The 20,754-nt window shown below is 38.8% G+C and overlaps 1 protein-coding gene across 4 annotated transcripts in view; it reads right to left on the bottom strand.

Annotated features, from left to right (window-relative positions):
• Nucleotides 1–9,374: 9,374 nt before the first annotated feature.
• Nucleotides 9,375–20,754, bottom strand: part of LOC121372633 — a 59,530-nt gene continuing 48,150 nt past the window's right edge. For all 4 annotated transcript variants that reach the window (XM_041499070.1, XM_041499068.1, XM_041499069.1 and 1 more), the window contains one exon: nt 9,375–10,322. In XM_041499070.1, the coding sequence (XP_041355004.1) occupies nt 9,803–10,322 (520 nt within the window). In that variant the 3' untranslated portion in view covers nt 9,375–9,802. The remainder of the gene's footprint in view (nt 10,323–20,754) is intronic.

The following is a 20,754-nucleotide window of genomic DNA, read 5'->3' as shown; positions in this document are numbered from 1 at the left end:
TATCATAAGAAGGCCTATTCAAACAAAACACAAAGTAAAAGTGTGTTAGGTGAAGTATGTCAAGCAGTTTTTAACCAGTTCTAGAGTTTGGGAAGTATGTGGCTATACTTAACTTCTGTCGTACGTCAAGTAGTTTATAACCAGTTCTAGAACTTGGGAAGTATGTGGCTATACACTTAACCTTTGTCGTACGTCAAATAGTTTATAACCAGTTCCAGAGTTTGGGAAGTATGTGGCTATACTTAACCTCTGTCGTACGTCAAGTAGTTTCATAACCAGTTCTAGAGCTTGGGAAGTGTGTGGCTATACTTAACCTCTGTCGTACGTCAAGTAGTTTATAACCAGTTCTAGAGCTTGGGAAGTATGTGGCTATACACTTAACCTTTGTCGTACGTCAAGTAGTTTATAACCAGTTCTAGATCTTGGGAAGTATGTGGTTATACTTAACCGCTGTCGTACGTCAAGTAGTTTATAACCAGTTCTAGAGCTTGGGAAGTATGTGGCTATACTTAGCCTCTGTCGTACGTCAAGTAGTTTCATAACCAGTTCTAGAGCTTGGGAAGTATGTGGCTATACTTAACCTCTGTCGTACGTCAAGTAGTTTATAACCAGTTCTAGAGCTTGGGAAGTATATGGCTATACTTAACCTCTAAGTACGTCAAGTAGTTTATAACCAGTTCTAGAGCTTGGGAAGTATGTGGCTATACACTTAACCTTTGTCGTACGTCAAGTAGTTTATAACCAGTTCTAGAGCTTGGGAAGTATGTGGCTATACTTAACCTCTGTCATACGTCAAGTAGTTTCATAACCAGTTCCAGAGCATGAGAAGTATGTGGCTATATTTAACCTCTGCCGTACGTCAAGTAGTTTATAACCAGTTCTAGAGCCTGGGAAGTATGTGGCTATACGTAACCTCTGTCGTACGTCAAGTAGTTTATAACCAGTTGTAGAGCTTGGGAAGTATGTGGCTATACTTAACCTCTGTCGTACGTCAAGTAGTTTCATAACCAGTTCTAGAGCGTGGGAAGTATGTGGCTATACTTAACCTCTGTCATACATCAAGTAGTTTCACAACCAGTTCTAGAGCGTGGGAAGTATGTGGCTATACTTAACCTCTGTCGTACGTCAAGTAGTTTATATCCAGTTCTAGAGCTTAGGAAGTATGTGGCTATACTTAACCTCTGTCGTACGTCAAGTAGTTTATAACCAGTTCTAGAGCTTGGGAACTATGTGGCTACACTTAACCTCTGTCATACTTAGGTAGTTTATAACCAGTTCTAGAGCTTGTGAAGTATATGGCTACACGTAACCTCTGTCATACTAAATAGTTTATATCCAGTTCTAGAGCTTGGGAAGTATGTGGCTACACTTAACCTCTGTCATACTTAGGTAGTTTATAACCAGTTCTAGAGCTTGTGAAGTATGTGGCTACACTTAACCTCTGTCATACTAAGTAGTTTATAACCAGTTCTAGAGCTTGTGAAGTATGTGGCTACACATAACCTCTGTCATACTTAAGTAGTTTATATCCAGTTCTAGAGCTTGTGAAGTATGTGGCTACACTTAACCTCTGTCATACTTGGGTAGTTTATAACCAGTTCTAGAGCTTGGGAAGTATGTAGCTACACTTAACCTCTGTCATACTTAGGTAGTTTATAACCAGTTCTAGAGCTTGTGAAGTATGTGGCTACACTTAACCTCTGTCATACTAAGTAGTTTATAACCAGTTCTAGAGCTTGGGAAGTATGTGACTACACTTAACCTCTGTCATACTTAGGTAGTTTATATCTAGTTCTAGAGCTTGTGAAGTATGTGGCTACTCTTAACCTCTGTCATACTAAGTAGTTTATAACCAGTTCTAGAGCTTGTGAAGTATGTGGCTACACTTAACCTCTGTCATACTTAAGTAGTTTATATCCAGTTCTAGAGCTTGGGAAGTATGTGGCTACACTTAACCTCTGTCATACTTGAGTAGTTTATAACCAGTTCTAGAGCTTGGGAAGTATGTGGTTACACTTAACCTCTGTCATACTGAAGTAGTTTATAACCAGTTCTAGAGCGTGTGAAGTGTGTGGCTACACTTAACCTCTGTCATACTTAAGTAGTTTATAACCAGTTCTAGAGCTTCTGAAGTATGTGGCTACACTTAACCTCTGTCATACTTAAGTAGTTTATATCCAGTTCTAGAGCTTGTGAAGTATGTGGCTACACTTAACCTCTGTCACACTGAAGTAGTTTATAACCAGTTTTAGAGCGTGTGAAGTGTGTGGCTACACTTAACCTCTGTCATACTTAAGTAGTTTATAACCAGTTCTAGAGCTTCTGAAGTATGTGGCTACACTTAACCTCTGTCATACTTAAGTAGTTTATATCCAGTTCTAGAGCTTGGGAAGTATGTGGTTACACTTAACCTCTGTCATACTGAAGTAGTTTATAACCAGTTCTAGAGCTTGTGAAGTATGTGCCTACCCTTAACCTCTGTCATACTAAGTAGTTTATAACCAGTTCTAGAGCTTGTGAAGTATGTGGCTACACTTAACCTCTGTCATACTAAGTAGTTTTTAACCAGTTCTAGAGCTTGTGAAGTATGTGCCTACCCTTAACCTCTGTCATACTAAGTAGTTTATAACCAGTTCTAGAGCGTGTGAAGTGTGTGGCTACACTTAACCTCTGTCATACTTAAGTAGTTTATAACCAGTTCTAGAGCTTGTGAAGTATGTGGCTACACTTAACCTCTGTCATACTTAAGTAGTTTATATCCAGTTCTAGAGCTTGTGAAGTATGTGGCTACCCTTAACCTCTGTCATACTTAGGTAGTTTATAACCAGTTCTAGAGCTTGTGAATTATGTGGCTACAGTTAACCTCTGTCATACTTAGGTAGTTTATAACCAGTTCTAGAGCTTGTGAAGTATGTGGCTACACTTAACCTCTGTCATACTAAGTAGTTTATAACCAGTCCTAGAACTTGAGAAGTATAGTTTTTATCCAGTTCTAGAGCTTGGGAAGTATGCGGTTACACTTAACATCTGTCATACGTAAGTACTCTATAAGTAGTTCTAGAGCTTGGGAAGTATGTGGCCTCGGCTACCTTATGTCATACGTAAGTAGTTTATGACCAGTTCTGAAGCTCGCTACTTAAGGCACGTGGTTACAATATTTACAAATAATAGAAAACTGAAAACTTATGTAAAATCTGGCGGCATATGCCTAGCCATTAGGAATAATTTAATAACACAAGTGAATGTTCATCAGAATACATCGGAGTATGTCTTGTGGTTTGAACTCAAAGACCCCACTTTAAACTCGTACATTTCTAATACCGTTATAGCGGTCGTATACATACCACCAGAAGGATCGCCATATTTTAATCAAGATACTTTTGGTGAGTTACAGAGCGAAATAAATAGCTTGTCCTTTAAAAATAGTGTATTACTTTCAGGCGATTTTAATGCCAGGACCCAGTTACTCCCAAATTATGTAAATTGTGATACTGAACCTACTAATACGATTGACTTTTTGAATGAATTTTCAAATTATATGAATGAACCTAACAGTTTAAATCAGGATAACAGTAGACCAAATAGTCATGGCTATAAACTTATTGAAATCTGTAAAAATAATAAACGGAAGAGTTGATGAAGATAGAAATATAGGTAAAGTTACTTGTAAAGGGGTCAGTGTTGATTATGCCATAGCCACCTTCTATGTATTAGAGAAAATGATGAAATTTAAGGTGCTTGATTTTTAACCGTTATTCTCAGATATCCATAGCCCATTAATTATCACTTTGAATGTTTTAACAACGAATTAACAAGAAAATAGCAGTGAACAGAGATTAAAGCCACGCAAATGGAACAGGCATCTGGCCGACAAGTTCAATGCTTAGCTTAGTAACTGGTTTAACGTGTCCATATACCACTAGGGTTTCGAACACGCCTATCCCCGAGTCCGGCCTCCGATAGGATCGGGGGGGGGGGGGGGGGGGGTCTGACTCGGGACAGGAATAACCTAACAAATAGGATCAATTTTGAAATTTTGAATATTAACGACAAAAGTATTTTTAAAAAAGGGGGGAAGTTCAATGAACATGTAAACAGACAAACTATCAGCACTATTATTTTAGATCTAGACAAGTTCAGTGAACACTTCTCTTAAGAACAACTTAACGTCACAGTGGACAACATTAGTCAACTATGTCTGGACACTGCAGTGAATGCGTTTGGTTACACACAAAGGAATGCTAGACCCAAGCACAGAAACAATAAAGCGTGGTTCGGCAGCCAGTGTAAAACATTCAGAAGAAAATATATGGAAGCCAAAACAGCACACAGGAAAAATAAAACAACAGCAAACAAACAACGTCTTTTAAATTCAAGCAAACAGCATAAGAATATAATATTGAAACATTTAAGAAAATATAACTGGAAAACAGAGCAGAAAGATAACGATCTCAGTCGAAATGACATACGAGCCTTTTGGAAACTAAAAGAAAACAAAAGGGATTTTAACCTACCGCCTTTAGAAACATTACATCAATATTTTAAAGACGCAAACAGCAGTGATGACTTCATTCCTGAGCCAGATTTCTCTGTCGATTTTGAAAACAACAGTGCATTGAATGAACCTATTTCAGAAAACGAAATCCTCACTGTGGTAAAAACTCTTAAGAATGATAAAGCCCCAAGTTTAGACAATATAATAAATGAACTTATTAAACAAACTATTGATTGTATGTGAAACTTTTCAATTTATTTTTTGAAAATGGCATTTTCCCCGATTCATGGTTAATTGGTATAATTAAGCCAATTTATAAAAGTGGTGAAAAAAGAACCCAGAGAATTATAGACCTATCACATTACTTAGTTGTCTCGGAAAACTATTTACTGCTGTATTAAACAATAGGCTGAAACTATATATTGAAACAAATAGCATACTATCTGAAGTTCAGGCTGGTTTCAGAAAAGATTATTCTACATGTTTACATTATATGGACTTATTGAATTAATAAAAGCTCGAGAAAAAACAACTATTTTGTACATTCATAGTAAAGCATTTGATTCTGTATGGAGAGCCGGACTTTGGGGGAAACTAATTGAAAATGGTATAAATGGTAAATGTTTTAAAGTAATATACAACATTTATCAGAACATTAAATCTTGTGTTGGTGCACATAACTCTGTAACTGATTATTTCCCCTGCTGTGTTGGCGTTAGACAAGGTGAAAATTTGTCTCCCTTATTATTCTTTTTGTTTCTTAATGATTTAGATGTTTTTCAAAAATAATGACTGCCAAGATATCATCATAGATGAAATGTATGACCAGTCTTTACTACACACAGCTACTGTACGTTTTCGTTTACTCTATGCCGAGATATCAACATAGATGAAATGTATGACCAGTCTCTACTACACACAGCTACTGTACGTTTTCGTTTACTCTATGCCGAGATATCAACGTAGATGAAATGTATGACCAGTCTCTACTACACACAGCTACTGTACGTTTTCGTTTACTCTATGCCGAGATATCAACGTAGATGAAATGTATGACCAGTCTCTACTACACACAGCTACTGTACGTTTTCGTTTACTCTATGCCGAGATATCAACGTAGATGAAATGTATGACCAGTCTCTACTACACACAGCTACTGTACGTTTTCGTTTACTCTATGCCGAGATATCAACGTAGATGAAATGTATGACCAGTCTCTACTACACACAGCTACTGTACGTTTTCGTTTACTCTATGCCGAGATATCAACATAGATGAAATGTATGACCAGTCTCTACTACACACAGCTACTCTACGTTTTCGTTTACTCTATGCCGAGATATCAACGTAGATGAAATGTATGACCAGTCTCTACTACACACAGCTACTGTACGTTTTCGTTTACTCTATGCCGACGATACGGTACTGCTTTCGGATAATTATGAGGATATGCAGAAATTACTGAATGCTTTTGATTCATATTGTACTAAATGGAGACTTACAGTGAACTGTAATAAGACTAAAGTTTTAATTTTTAGTGGAAATAAGAGACTATAAAAAGTTATTTTTTCTTGGGAAATCCAAACAAGCAAAGAAGGTTATGCATTTTATTCTGAGACAAGGTAGATACCAAACAATTTCTATACAATGCCAGTTCAAACTATTCGGCTGTATGGTGTTACCTATTCTTCTATGTGGAAGTGAAGTATGGAGTTTTTAGAGTTTATCCTCTTTGGACAAGTTATGTAACCAATATTTGAAACTGTTATTACCTGTAAGAAAATCTACTCCACTGTACATGTTATTTGGACAACTTGGGCGTTATTCAGTACATCTAAATGTGAAAATAAGAATTATTACGTTTTGGTACCGCTTAATTACTGGGAAACAATCAAAATTATCATTATTAATCTACAAATTACTTTTGAGCGATTTTATCAATGCTGTTTATAATCATAAATGGATTGTTTTTGTTAAATCAATTCTAGACGATATCGGTTGTACATATATGTGGTTAACCCAGTGTATCACAAGCGTTTCTTTGCTTAAGACATATATCTCCAGAAAACTTATTGATCAATTTTTACAAGCATGGTATACTTATATTGATAACTGCTCAAAGGCTTCAAATTATAAACTATTGAAACATACTGTTGAACTTGAGACCTATTTAACATTATTAGAAAGAAAGCACTGGTGCTTTCCTTTGCGGTTTAGACTTTCAAACCATAACCTCCCCATTGAAACAGGCAGATGGAGAAAAATACCATTATGTGATCGAATATGTCTCTTGTGTAACAATGATGTTGGCGATGAGTTTCACTATATATTCTCCTGTACATTCTTTGAAAATGAAAGGCACCATTATTTACCTACATTCTGTAGATCAAAAGCTAGTATATATAAATTTCATAAATTATTTAATTCTAAAAAAGCCGATGTTCTTAGAAAACTCTCAATATTTTGCAAACTAATTATGAATGTTTTTAAGTCCTCTGGCTGATATCTTCTTATATTGTTTTTTTTGTTGTTGTTTTAATGGGTTTTGGGTTTGTTTTTGGTTGGTTTTTTGGTGTGTTTTTTTTTTTAATATGTCACGGGGATTCTATAATACCCGTAACTGAATGAAACACGATTGTCCAAATATCTCTCCTAACTGTATATCTATTAGATCTCTCTGTAACAGGCAGTTATACCCGCTGTGGCTCGTCTAGGTATGATCAGAGATAAGATCTTATATGAAGTATATATTATTATAGCACGTTTAGTTCACTAGAAAACACAACAAAACACAATACACTTTGGAATCTGTATTAACCTACGCTGACAAATGTACTGCCGCAGTAGTTAATTAACAACAACAAATAATAACAACCCAGAACTGATCACTTAATTAGTTAATCTAATCACCGTGACACAACACCCCAACGTGTGATAATTGAGAAACGCTTCCAGGAGAACTTAATTAATAAAGGAATTACAACTCTATTCCTAACTGGTTAATTTTTAATTAACCCTTAACTACTCATTCAGTAACCTTGTAATACAGACTTAATACTGGTACCTATCACAATAAAGACAATAACCTACAGTTTACCTAGGTCCTCTAGGATGACTGGCTAAGCTTTATATATTTATTTAGACAGCGAGCCTACAGTTTACTGCGTCAGATGACCGGCAGCACCGTCTAAATAATATTGGTATAATAAAGTATTAAAATATTTAAAGTCACATCAATCACATCAAGGTTATACACAGAGCAGAAATAAAATTATTTACCAGTCTGGACGGACAGCGATCCCCTGGAGCTTTCCTATGTTTCTCTCTGATATCACTAAATTCCTAGCTATTTATTCAAAACTCTCAGAGACAGCGAATATCGCCTGGGGGCACAACGCGGTACCTCACCTATCATCTGATATTTCCACCTCTCCCAGAGTCGGTATATTTTCTTATATGACCAGACATTCTGTCGCCAGTCACCAAAATCACGGTTGTAAAAACCGCACTCGCGGAGGTATTACGTAACTACTGGCCACCTAGGCTAAGTGCATTTGGAACTGCACACGGCCCTCTAAAACAATTAATATCGCCACAGGCGAAAAGAAATTAAGAGCATGTACCGTCACAAAATAGCTGATTGTTGTTTTCATATTATTAATAGTTTATTTCATTTTGTCAACTAATGCTCAAATCCATTAATATTACTTTATATGTTTACATGTATATATATTAGTGTACACAAAATTAAAATTGTATATACTTTCCTCATCTTGTCACAATATTATAATGTATGTATTATTTTGTAATATTAACCTCATATGCCGTAGAATACGGCCTGAGAGTATATAAAGTTCAGTTCAGTTCAGCTACACTTAACCTCTACCATACTGAATTATCCATGTCATCTATATGCTATGAAAACTACATATCAAAGTGTACCAATGTTTTCAGGGGGTGGGGGGGGGGGAGAAGAAAAAACAACTCCCCCAGCCCCTCCCTCCAAAACAAATTCCCCACACAAAACACTCACACTTCCTATAGATTTGAACATGGATCATGACTCCTATAATACTTTATGCTAGTATTCTGTAAGATCTGTGATTCATGGTCAGTCTTCTCACACACACACACACACACACACACACACACAGAGAGAGAGAGAGAGAGAGAGAGAGAGAGAGAGAGAGAGAGAGAGAGAGAGAGAGAGACACACACACACACACAGAGAGAGAGAGAGAGAGAGAGAGAGAGAGAGAGAGAGAGAGAGAGAGAGAGAGAGAGAGAGAGCAGAGTAGGGCCGTACCCTCCGGGGGAGGGGGCAGTTGCCCACCTGAGAATCTCACTTTCTGGGTTTTTTTACTCCAGAAAATAGCATACACATCTCAGGGTTTACTTTGTATAGTGTTTCATTTGTTTATAAAAAGTAGTGTCCCCCCTCCCCCCTTTGATTTTGATCAGGATACGACTTTGGAGAGAGAGAGAGAGAGAGAGAGAGAGAGAGAGAGAGAGAGAGAGAGAGAGAGAGAGAGAGAGAGAGAGAGAGAGAGAGAGAGAGATGTTATATTAACAGTTGGATAAAGCACTCGACTAACACTTTACAATTACCGTCCGTTACATCCATGACATTTTGCAATCAGTTTCGCAATTAGGCAAAACCCATTACTTTTTACCATTATTTTCATCTGTTAAGTCTATTATAACCAGCATCTCTAGAGTCGGGCAAGGCAAGCCAAGATTACCCCATCTCCTATGAATGAATACGCAAATCTCATTGGAGTAACCAGGGGCTAGTTGTTCAAACGTTAGTTAGCTTAACCACTGGTTAACAGAAATGTTAAAACCCAAAGACTGAATCAATACAAATAATAATCTAAAACATGATGATGAAACTTTATTTAGAACAACCAAAGGTATTCATACATAATCAATTCTAAAGTTTATTTTGTATGTGTTCATAACTAATTTACAAGAAAATATTACACTAACTAAAGATTAATTTAACTATGCTTCAAATAGCTGGGCCCAGGATTTTATATTGTGTGTTTGTGTGTGTGTGTGTGTGTGTGTGGGGGGGGGGGGGGGTGCATTACTGTCCTTTTACACGTTATGGGGAGACTGGAAAATTATAAGAGGTGCCCACCCCACCCCGCCCCCTCCCTCCACCTCTGGCTACGCCAATGATAAATCTATGTTGAGCTGGATCCACGAGCCAGTTCGCGAATTATCAGACGAATGGTGATCGGGACAAGCAGCGTTTAAAACCATCATCTTTACTACGGTCAGCTGACGCTATCATGGCTCGTCTTATTTCTCAAAAGCAGGATTGTCGTATACTCTTTCTGCTGCTTTCCTTTCACTTAACTGGCTGTCTTTGGGAAGTGTGAATGTGACTCTTCTAGACCCGTCTGTTTTGTCTTTATCTAGGGTAAATGATACATCTGTTTCTATATCATTGTCAAGTATCTTCCCAGAAGTTGTACTTTCTGTCTTCTTCTTGAATTGAGCTCCAGATATTGAAAGCGATCTGCTTAACCTGGACCGATGTGCAATTTCGTCGAGGTTTTCGTCCACATTTTCTATGCTATATTTTCTGATGATGTCCTGGGAAGTTGTCACGTGACTGTAGTCTTCCAGTATGTGTTGTATCGACTGTCTCCTAGTGTCCATCCTGTGTTCCACCGCCTCTCGTCTGGTTTCCAGTAGACACTGTAGCGTCTGGCGACAACCAGATAAAGAGTCCGTTGATGGGTGCTCATTGGTGGGGTTTAACACAACAACAGGCAGCTCTTTGTCATCGTCTTTCTCCGCAGTGTTTTGTATTCGGCTAAAATTAAAATAACGAGAAGAAATAAAATAAAATATATATATAAATAACTTCTCGTCCCAGCCTGTGTACCACGACTGATATATCAAAGGCCGTGGCAAGTGCTATTCTGTCTGTGGTTTGGTGTATATAAAAGATCCCTTGCTACTAATGGAAAAATATAGCGGGTTTCCTCTCTAAACCCATATGTCAAAATTACCAAATATATGAGATCCAATAGCAGATTATTAATAAACCAATGTGCTTCAGTGGTGTCGTTAAAGAAAACAAAGTAACTTTTTTTAGTAGCCTTTGTGGCAGCAGCGGTCCTCCCTCTCCCACATACCTCTCCCCCCCCCCCTCTCTCTCTCTCTCTCTCTCCCTCCCTCTATCTGTCTGTTGTTGTTGTTGTTGTTGTTGTTTTTTATATGCCAGTCTCTGACGGGTCAAATTATGGGATGGTGGTTTCCATCTGTTTGTTATCTTTTCTTGTTCTTGTTCGTACCGCACCTTGGATGCCAAACCATGCAGGAACACCAAGTCCCAGAAGCAGGAACAAAGAAAGGCAGTAGGACAGATTAACTTTAGGCTTGCTATCAAGTTTAATGAAGGTTTGTTTTTAGCATTTCAGTACTGTCCTACAGAGAACGTCATGAACATGACTATCTGCAGGTCTTGGCCCCATTTTGCCAAGCGATCTTAACGATAAAATCGTGCCTAAAGTACCGATCATAACGTTTTCCTATGACCAACAGCCCGGGTTTTTTGTTGGATTTTGTTGTTGTTGTTGTTTTGTTGTTGTTTTTTATTTGTTTGTTTGTTGTTGTTGTTGTTGTTGTTTTTTTGTTGTTGTTGTTTTGTTTTTTTTTTGGGGGGGGGGTTTTGGGGGGGGGGGTTGGCTAAACGATGTTAGTTTATAATCACCTTAACTTATATCAATATTTACAATAGGTCTACAATCGTACCAAGATTGCTTTGTCCAACGGTTGTAAATTTTAAGATCCGTAGCGTAAAATCAACCTTAAGTTCGATAATTTTCTACAGACTAAGGTAGACGATAGTCACTATTCGCACCCTTGTGTTGGCTTCGTACACAATAAATATAACATATCTTACCGTAATTTCACTTGAAATCCATATTTCGTAAAAGGTACAATTTTTTAATCACAAGATTTTATTCAAACACATTCATGTGCATTTGTAATGTTCAAACAACAATTCAAACTAATGCAATAGCAATTTTGCATTGGAATCTTTCCAGCGTTCTGAAAATGGAAACGTCATGTAGCACAGCACGCCCTATTACCGCGTGGCTTATCGCAAAATGGGATTCTGAATAAAAACATTTATCTAACCTAACGATTTGTTTTGCTGTTTCGTTATTCATGCTTTCGTGCATATTGTGAAATAAAAAAATCCCACCCAAGGTATTAATTTCCGGTAGAAAACTCGTACCGGTTTTGATGCGGTGACGTACATACGCAATGGGAAGGAACTCGCAGTTACCGCGGGTGTTATGATTGTTTAGTATGGAGGCCCATTATGGACAAAATGTTAATAAATGTTACCTTATTATTGAGCGTGAACATCAAGCAAGTCCTAGTGTAAATATCACCAGAATTTGTCTTTTAACATCCTGTTCTCTTGGTTAAAGGTACCTAAAACCAATAACTTAATATTCGTTAGAAATAACCTGAATACAAATCCTGGAATGCAAGATATTTTAAACTGGATCAAATCATACACTTCAATATACAGAACAGTGGCACTCACTACACAGATGTCATCTGCCATTGAAACCCATTTTAAATTGCTCAACTTCAAATGAAGACTGCCAAAAGAACGGGTTCTCGTTGGCACTAACAACATACACTATTGCGAACATACATCATATAAGCATTTATTTTCACTCCAAAATTGAGAACATTTCCGTCTCAGTTTTTCGCTATATGACTGGCATCTGGCTGTAATACCGGTCCGAACAGGTGGTTCATTAACCGATTCACTCCGGCTGCCTCTTACGCTATACACTCATGTCCCAAAAGGTCAATGCACAATAGCACAATATTACAAAATAGCATGGGCAAAATACAACCAGAAGGCTTATCATTACACATACATATTGATTTAATTCTTCACCATTTCCTAGAAGTGAATATTATGTGAACCATAACTTGTGTTACAATTAGGAACTATAGGGGTGATGAATGAACTCTCACCCGGAAAGTGATCTGTGTAGTGAGACCTTACTTTCGTAATTGTGCTATTTGCGAGTTATGTCACTTGTGGGTATTTTTATATTTCCGGTGCAATCCGTAAACGTCATAACATGAGGAAATATTATTGTTGCATAACAAATTGTCATAGTTTTCGCTGTAAGATCGACAAATTTAAAAAAAAAAAGTTACTTTGCACAAACTGCCGAAAGAAAAATATATATGCTAGAACGGCCTGGATTATAGCTATAACTTAAGCCGGAAATACTGGAAATAAGTTCATAAAAATAAACTCGAATGTAAATGCACATTGAGTTTATAGTGTCGACGACATTTTCCATTCGCAAACACAGAGCCGTTCCGAGCAAACTCGGAACAATCTTGTATGTGGAAAAGGATCGGTGAAGTCATTTCTCGTTCCATAATGAATAAAACAAAAACCATAAAACTAAAAATTAATTAAAGTTCATAAAATAACTTAAAAAGTAAAAATAAATTAAAGTTAATAAAATTAAATAAAATAACATTTATTAATTAATAGAAATGAAATAAAAATTAAATAAAATTGCTCGGAACGGCTCTGTGTTTGCGAATGGAAAATGTCGTCGGCACTATAAACTCAATGTGCATTTACATTCGAGTTTATTTTTATGAACTAACTGGAAACCAACAGCGTATACACAAGTGTGTCCTGACCATTTCAAAAACGGTGACGGACCTAACGGGGTTTTTTTTAAAGATACCCACTGAAAATTTAGCGCAGAGAGCTGACCCACTTAAACGGCCAACAGTCAGATCTCGAAGACTGGAGGAGAATCCCACAACTATTGATTCTGATGGTGCCACACTTGGGCCAACCAAAAGCCAAGTAGAGATGATGCATGGGTAAGCTTTTCGTCAGACTATTGTAAACATTAGTTGCCCATCTCATATATATATTCATTTTGCACGTACCCCTTAGTAGTAGTGAGGCCTGTATGGGGCATGACCTACTGACCTACTTTCTCGTGACCTACTGACCTACTTAGACCAGACCACCGAGTGTATAAAAAGTAGCACCATTCTGAGCTGAACCACAAACATTGCAGCTGTTAGATAACTACATCGGATTGCGACTTCGACTTATCATTATTTGATTGAGAGAGAAAAATGTAACTATGTATTGTATTTTATAAATTTAACTACTATAGGAGGGATGAGTAAGAATTGGTGGTAGAAAAATAAAATTTCTTTACATAATTATACGTGGTACAACAAATTTGTATTTAACGATGCAAAGGTGATGCGTTTATTATGAAACTCAGAAATGTGTCCTCTAAAATATACGAAATCACATTTTAATATAAATAAAAGTTTTACCAGCGAAACGTACGTTATTTGGAGACTGGACACCATTTTTCGCACATCACAGGAATGCTTTTGTCGCACTCGACACAGCTACAAAATAATTGCTGTATACTGGAGAGAATGAAACAGTTAACAGACTCTACTTTCCTAATCAGCCGATGGTCGAATTGCTATACCCAGGTTATTATTGGCCAAACATCATAACACAGTTTTATTTAAATTTTTTATTTAAAGTATTGTTAGCAATGAATTTATAATCGTCATACTATGATGCGAGCATTCAAGTTCCGTTAACATTCCCATATGGTAACTTAATTACCGTGACGAAAAGAACACATTTAAAAAAGATAACAACACCAGATGTCCCGCTCCTCGTCGTGGGTACAGACTCGGCATCGAGGGTCCCGGCCTTTGATGGTGGACAGTATCCACGGAAGGGGTGACTAAACCTTCATTGGATAAAGGCACTTTAAGTCAATGCGGCTGACTGCCTAACACTAGATTTATCGTAACGCTCCAGAGGAACCATAATGAATGCGGGAAAGCGCCCCCCCCCCCCCCCTCCCCCCCCCCCCCCCTCCCCCCCCCCCCCCCCCCCCCCCCCCCCCCCGGGTGGATGATGACATCATTGTCACCTATCGAGATGTTAACATACACACGCTAACGACAGTGGACAATACTTTTACAAATAAGTGGCGTTCTTTAGTAGCCTAAATACCATGAAATAACAGGTGCCGGAATACAGGTACACAGCTTTAACTAATTAAATATGTTTTATTGTTAAAGACCACCGTTCACCATTTCACCGCACACCATTTCTCGTGACGTAGACAATGGAGCCAGCCACAAGACAATTAATTTGCGTATAATCATTATGACAAGCGAAAACACTGTCCTTGTTCATTTACATAATATGAGGCTATTTACTTCCAAACAAGGAATAACCCTACCGTATCGTTTCGTTATGTAAATTAAATTAGAACTATTTCTAAACACGTCTTGTGGTTTAATGGATAGAGCGTAAGAGCATGGCACGGGCGAAGCGAGTTCGTCTCTCAGTAGTGCAATTGTGGGGTGTTTTTTTTGGGTTTTTTGTGTTTTCTTTTTTTTTCTCCTTCTTATATAAATCTATAGTTGTTTATTGTCTATTTGTTAGGTATACAAAACAAAATTTCACAAATATAGTAAGTAGGCCCGACTGAATGTGAATAAAAAATTGCGGTATTGAATTTCTAACTGTCACGCGTATTAACGTGTGCGTGTGTGTGTGCGTGCGTGCGTGTGTGTGTGTGTGCGTGAAACACCCCAGCCCATTGCTTTGAAGAAAAAACGCGTGACTGCAACTCAACGCTCCAACCTAACCTATGATCTTTTAACTGCATTTTAAACACAAGTATTTTCCCAGAGTACAAGCCTTTATAGACAACCAGTGTATTGTGTATGGTATATCAAAGGTCGTGGTATGTTCTGTCTTGTACACACAGCTCTTGCTACTATAAAGTAGCGGTAGAAATATCCAATCACAAATCTAGTCATAGAGTAAAAAACACAAAAAAACAAACGCAATGGTTTGGTTTTTCATTTATTTCTAAATAACAAATCACTGACACATATATAAAATGGGCACACATTGGGTTACATCGAGAGACCTTAAGGGAGACATATGAATAATATTAGTGTTCATTTCTCTTCATCTTCGTCCTAATCATCAGTATCATCATCATCGGTATCGTCGTCGTCTATTTCGTCCAAATATTCGCCGATCCAGGAACGATACTGATTTAATTTAGAACGAATCTGTGGTCCGACATCTCGGTTAGGATTGACAGACTGTAGAAGTTACCTTGTCTTTGTCAAAGTAATGCATATATGTCAGAAAGCGAGAGTACGTGTCTTTAAATAACTTCCATTGTAAAGTCTTCATGTTTCTTTCGATGGCATCTTGGGACATGTTTTTGTCTTCGTAGCGTTTTCTCTTGCTTTCGATATAGTCATGATTGATGTCGAATTCACGTTCCACCATGAGACGAATGCCTTCGTTTTCCAGGTCGGGCGACAGCTCTTCTTCTTTTTCATTTCCCTCCTCACACATTTTAATTCGCAGATGTCGCTGCAAGTCGCTTCCGTCTTTAAAGACCAGACCACACGTATCGCAAGACTGCATCCTCTTGACTTTTTTCAGATAGGGTTCCACCTCATCTTCTTCTTCGTCGTCACTTTCGTAGGTGGGCATGCCTGGTAGTGTTCTTTTGACTGCAACTCTTCTGAGACATTCGCCGTTACGTTTGCGCTTTTATACCATTCGGACGGCCCCGTCTCTAAACCATTAGGTCGAAGGCGCCAATGTTCGGTTGTGGTCGGTTTTAAGTCCACCAAGAGATGTCCGTAGAGCCTGTGGGTAGCTTCCTCAAACCGCTGCATGAAATGACAAGTATTTCCAGGATACATCTGTTGTGCCAAGGTTAGGACTTGCTGCTTGTCGATGGGGTTGTTGAACAGTGCCAGGTAATGACAGTTTCTTCTCTGTGTCGGGTCCTTGCTGTGATACAGGTTCTGGTTGATGGCGATGACGGATACGTTTCTGTGGTGACTCCCTTCTGTGAACAGGTCGGTGATGCGAGGGTCTTTTCCAGCTGTAGACATCAGGTCGTCCAACACGACGAGATTTCTGACTGTCGAATCCAAATAACGATCCTTTTCCAAATTCTCGGGTATGCCTTGAACAAATTTCACTCAAGCAACCATTTTGATCGTATCATAGAGGGGTTGCCATCGTTTGTAGAGCCAAATGATGCGTTGAGGCGATGGGAAGATCTTACCATCCCTCAACAATTTGTATACCAAAAATGTCTTTCCACACGACGTGGGTCCCGACACGATCATGGTGAAGGGATGTAGCAATCTTAGGGGATGCTGCTGCTGCTGTGGTGGTGGTGGTGGTGGATGCTGCTGTGGTGGTGGTGGTGGCTGCTGCTGTGGTGGTGGTGGTGGTGGTTGCAGCTGTGGTGGTGGTGGTGGTGGTGACTGCTGCTGTGGTGGTAGACCTTTAGCATGTTTTTGTTGAAAATGTCTTAACATGGCGTCTCTCCTCTAGAATGTGAAACCACATTCTGAGCATGTGCTCTGCATGATGACTCTAAATGAAATGACGATATCTGACCCACATAGTTCCTTTTATAGTTTATTTAGAAATGCTTCTGCAATTTTGGGGCTTTCCAAACCGTACCACTTTGTTGTTGTTGTTGTTGTTTCCGTTTCAGATTGGCCTTGGCTTGCTCCACCACTTGCTGCGTTGGGGAGACCATGACAACATTGGGTGTCGGGGGCTTGTTCTGTTCCTCTTTTTCTTTTTTCCACGTGGGATCGTAGAGTTCTAGACATCGATCCACACTGTACATGATCTGACTTTTCCCACCACGTTGAATTTCGAAGTGAGGTTGAAGTTTGCCTTCTGCTTGCAATTTGTAGAAACGGGTCCACTTATCCACGTCGGGAACATACAATTTGTACTGGTCTGACATGTTGCTCCTCTGAAGGTTCTATCCCAAATGATGATGGTTTTTAACAGACATCCTGTTTATAGAGATCCTGCATATCTCCAGCGATCCGTGATCACTGACCATACGGTTTTTGCTTTCATCTGATCCAGGTGACTGTCGTCCATACTAATGAAAGTCAAACAGGTGTTGAGGTCTTTTATACCATCTGATATCGAACGACGTCTGCTTCTGGAATCCACGTATTGTACTTCTTAGGCCAGTGAAGCCATTTCACCAACACTTCTTTTTTCTTGTTACGAGTTCTCTTTTTTACGATGTCTTGGATGCGGTATAACTGTTCTGGATGCTCTGTCACCTCTTGAAGTTCGGCAGCATAGAATGTCCCTTCGATGGCATCACCACTCCAATCCTTTAATTTGTACATGTCTTTACCTTGAGACCAGTATCTTTTCTCGACGGTAAATATTTCCCCAGACCATTTCTCTTGGTATTCTCGATCGAAGGTACCACGAAGATGACTGACTCGTACTTTTTCACCTATGTCAAAAGTAAACGTTTTCTTCTTTTTTTTGATTTTTTTTTTTAGATTTGATCAGATACTGCGACAGACGTACCTCTTCTTCATTCGTTTTGTTTACATGATTGGTATTTGATTATAACTATGGACGACTTTCTCTAACACATCCATGTACTTGTAAGTAAAGTTTTTTAACATATAGCGATACAGGCGCATTTTAATGGTTTTAATGACCCATTCTGCGTAACTGGCTTTGGTTTCATTGAGCGAAAACAACTGCGTTATACCGTGTGACTTTAATAATGCTTTGACCATATGGTTCTTGTACTCCGACCCCGAATCAGACTGAAATAGTTTGGGTTTTCTGAACTCTGACTTCCATAGATCTGTCAAAACGTCTGTCACGTGTTTGCCCGTTTTCGATTTGAGCGGCAGAACCCACAAGTATCTGGAGAACAGGTCAATTATCACCATGAGATATTTCACCCCATCATTATATTTGGCCAAACTGACCATGTCCATCAGGTCGGAATGCCAGTGGCTGTCTAAGCCTTCCACCGTATATGTATTACGCGGATACTTTCGCCTCACTTGTGTTATGGTATAGGTCTTTTGACCTTTCAACCATTTCTTAATCTGCGTTAGAGGAATTTTAAATTTATCCTCTGCTTTAACGGCCTGGTACAGTTTAACATAACTACCAGGATGTTTCGCATCGTAGTAAACAGATTCCAGGTACCGTTCCCATGGAGACATGGTTCTCAACTGACCGATAGATCATAAAGACATGCTATTTATAAACAACAGATTCGCAATATACAACACAAAATTTATTACTAAAACAGCAGAAATACACAAAATATATGACAAAACATAGCAAAAACATACAGGTGTTTCAAATGCGTCTGAACACATTGTTCACATAGGGACATCTCGGAGAGAGTCTGTTCCAACACCGGGTCGTCCATTCTCTGCCATTGGTAGGCTCGTAGCCTACAACAGTAACAGACGACGGCATCGTGATCTCCCGTGTAATAAAAACCCGCCTTGGCGAGTTCCCTCGGTTTCTGGCGTAATTGTATTGGCCACCACCCAAACGTCTGCATCCGCGTGTAGACGTGGCGCATTTCGGGACGATGGCAGAACAGGTAACGTCTCGAACAGCAGTCTTCTTCATCCCAGGCAGTGTCTGTTTTATATTCTCGAGCGGCATCTGTTTGATCCACGGCTTCTTTGATTTCACCATCTTCATTTCCATCCATATTGTCACAGGCAGCATCCGTTTGATCCGTGAAATGTTCTTCTGGTTTGGTAGCCACTCTTTTGATCGTATGTCTTTCTGAACATTTGCAGACCAAGACGTCGTCCTCGTCGCTACTGCTGTTGCTACTAACACTGCTCGAATATCCCGATGCCATCTTCTTCGTTCCAGATAGAGTGCAACAAGACACAAGAATGTTAGACTCATAAAACACGTCTGCTCCCTAGGACAGTCGTAAAACAGTCGTAAAACAAATGACGTTTATACCACAAACCACTTTTTATAGCCAAAACAATGTCTGTTACCACTGATAGCACTCGTTCGGGTTGCAGAAGTTACACTGTAGGAATCTCATCTGATTTTGATGGTCGTCTTGCATGGCGCAGGGCACGATCGAGTTCAGATCTGGTACAAAGTCACACATGAGTTTCTCCCATTGGTCTAGGTGAAGAAAAATTCCTTTCTTCGATGGCTTGATCGCGTCAACGCACCACCACCACTGTCGAATGTTGTTGTCCACGCTCACGTACACGTTGGACCCACTATGACGAAACAACTTCTCCTCTTTCCTTTCCTTTAAGACTGCAATGGTGTCGTCTATCTGGCTCTTACTCGTACACAGTTCGACCCAGTGTTTAAGGGTTAGTGCAATACCTCGCTTCGTGGGTAAAGTGGCATTTTCGTCATCAAATTTCCTGATGTGAATGGCAATGTCGCCTTTCCACAGTTTGACCACAACGTATACGTTACTTACAAGTTCTATCTTGCATCTCGTATCGGTATTGCTTCCACTTGTCGAACAGGCCATGTCAAATGAATTCAGTTCTCGTTCGTAGAGAGTGAATGAAGTTACTAACGAAATACCCGGTGTTTTTATACTCTCAGGTCTGGTCTAAGTAGGTTAGTAGGTCACGAGAAAGTAGGTCAGTAGGTCATGCCCCCATACAGGCCTCACTACTACTCCCCTTCCACTCTGTTTATAATTAATGAATGCAATTAATAATGCAGAATTATAAAGATGTTAAAAGATGCTAGCCAGTTGGTTATCCCCCCCCCCCCCCCCCCCCCCCCCCCCCACCCCCCCCAAAATCCCTTAATGTTTGAGGTTTTCTGGTTAAAAAATTAAATTAAATTAAAACAATAAAATTAAAAAAATTGGGTGGGTGGGTAGGTATAAACCTTTTGCTTTATATTATTGAATGTAAGACAATGTTTATATTCCAAACAGTAACATATCATTTGAAAACATTACAGAAACAAAGTTATTTTTATGTATTTATGTATTTTTTTTAAAGAAAAAGGTTGATGTCAGCGGGTAGAATTAGGGTTGGTTGGGGAATTTAAAAAAAAAAAAGTAATTTTTTTTATTATTGGTGGGGGGGGGGGGGGGGGGAACTTAGCTAATTGGCAGTTCTCATTATGCATGAGTTTATAATAATGAATAAACACTAGGAAGAAATTTTCATATATTTTTTATGTCATTGTATACAGTTGTACTACTCAAAAGAATTTAAGGGTCAAAAATTTATAACCAAATAAGTTTCAGAGTGTATTAGATTGATGATGTAAACTACACCAAAAAATGTATTTATTGTTCCATATTTACAAAACC

This window comes from Gigantopelta aegis, chromosome 4 (genome assembly GCF_016097555.1).
Source record: "Gigantopelta aegis isolate Gae_Host chromosome 4, Gae_host_genome, whole genome shotgun sequence".
Lineage (NCBI taxonomy): Eukaryota > Metazoa > Mollusca > Gastropoda > Neomphalida > Peltospiridae > Gigantopelta > Gigantopelta aegis.
Note: the sequence above shows the minus strand (reverse complement) of the source record. Positions and strands in the feature narration are given on the sequence as shown.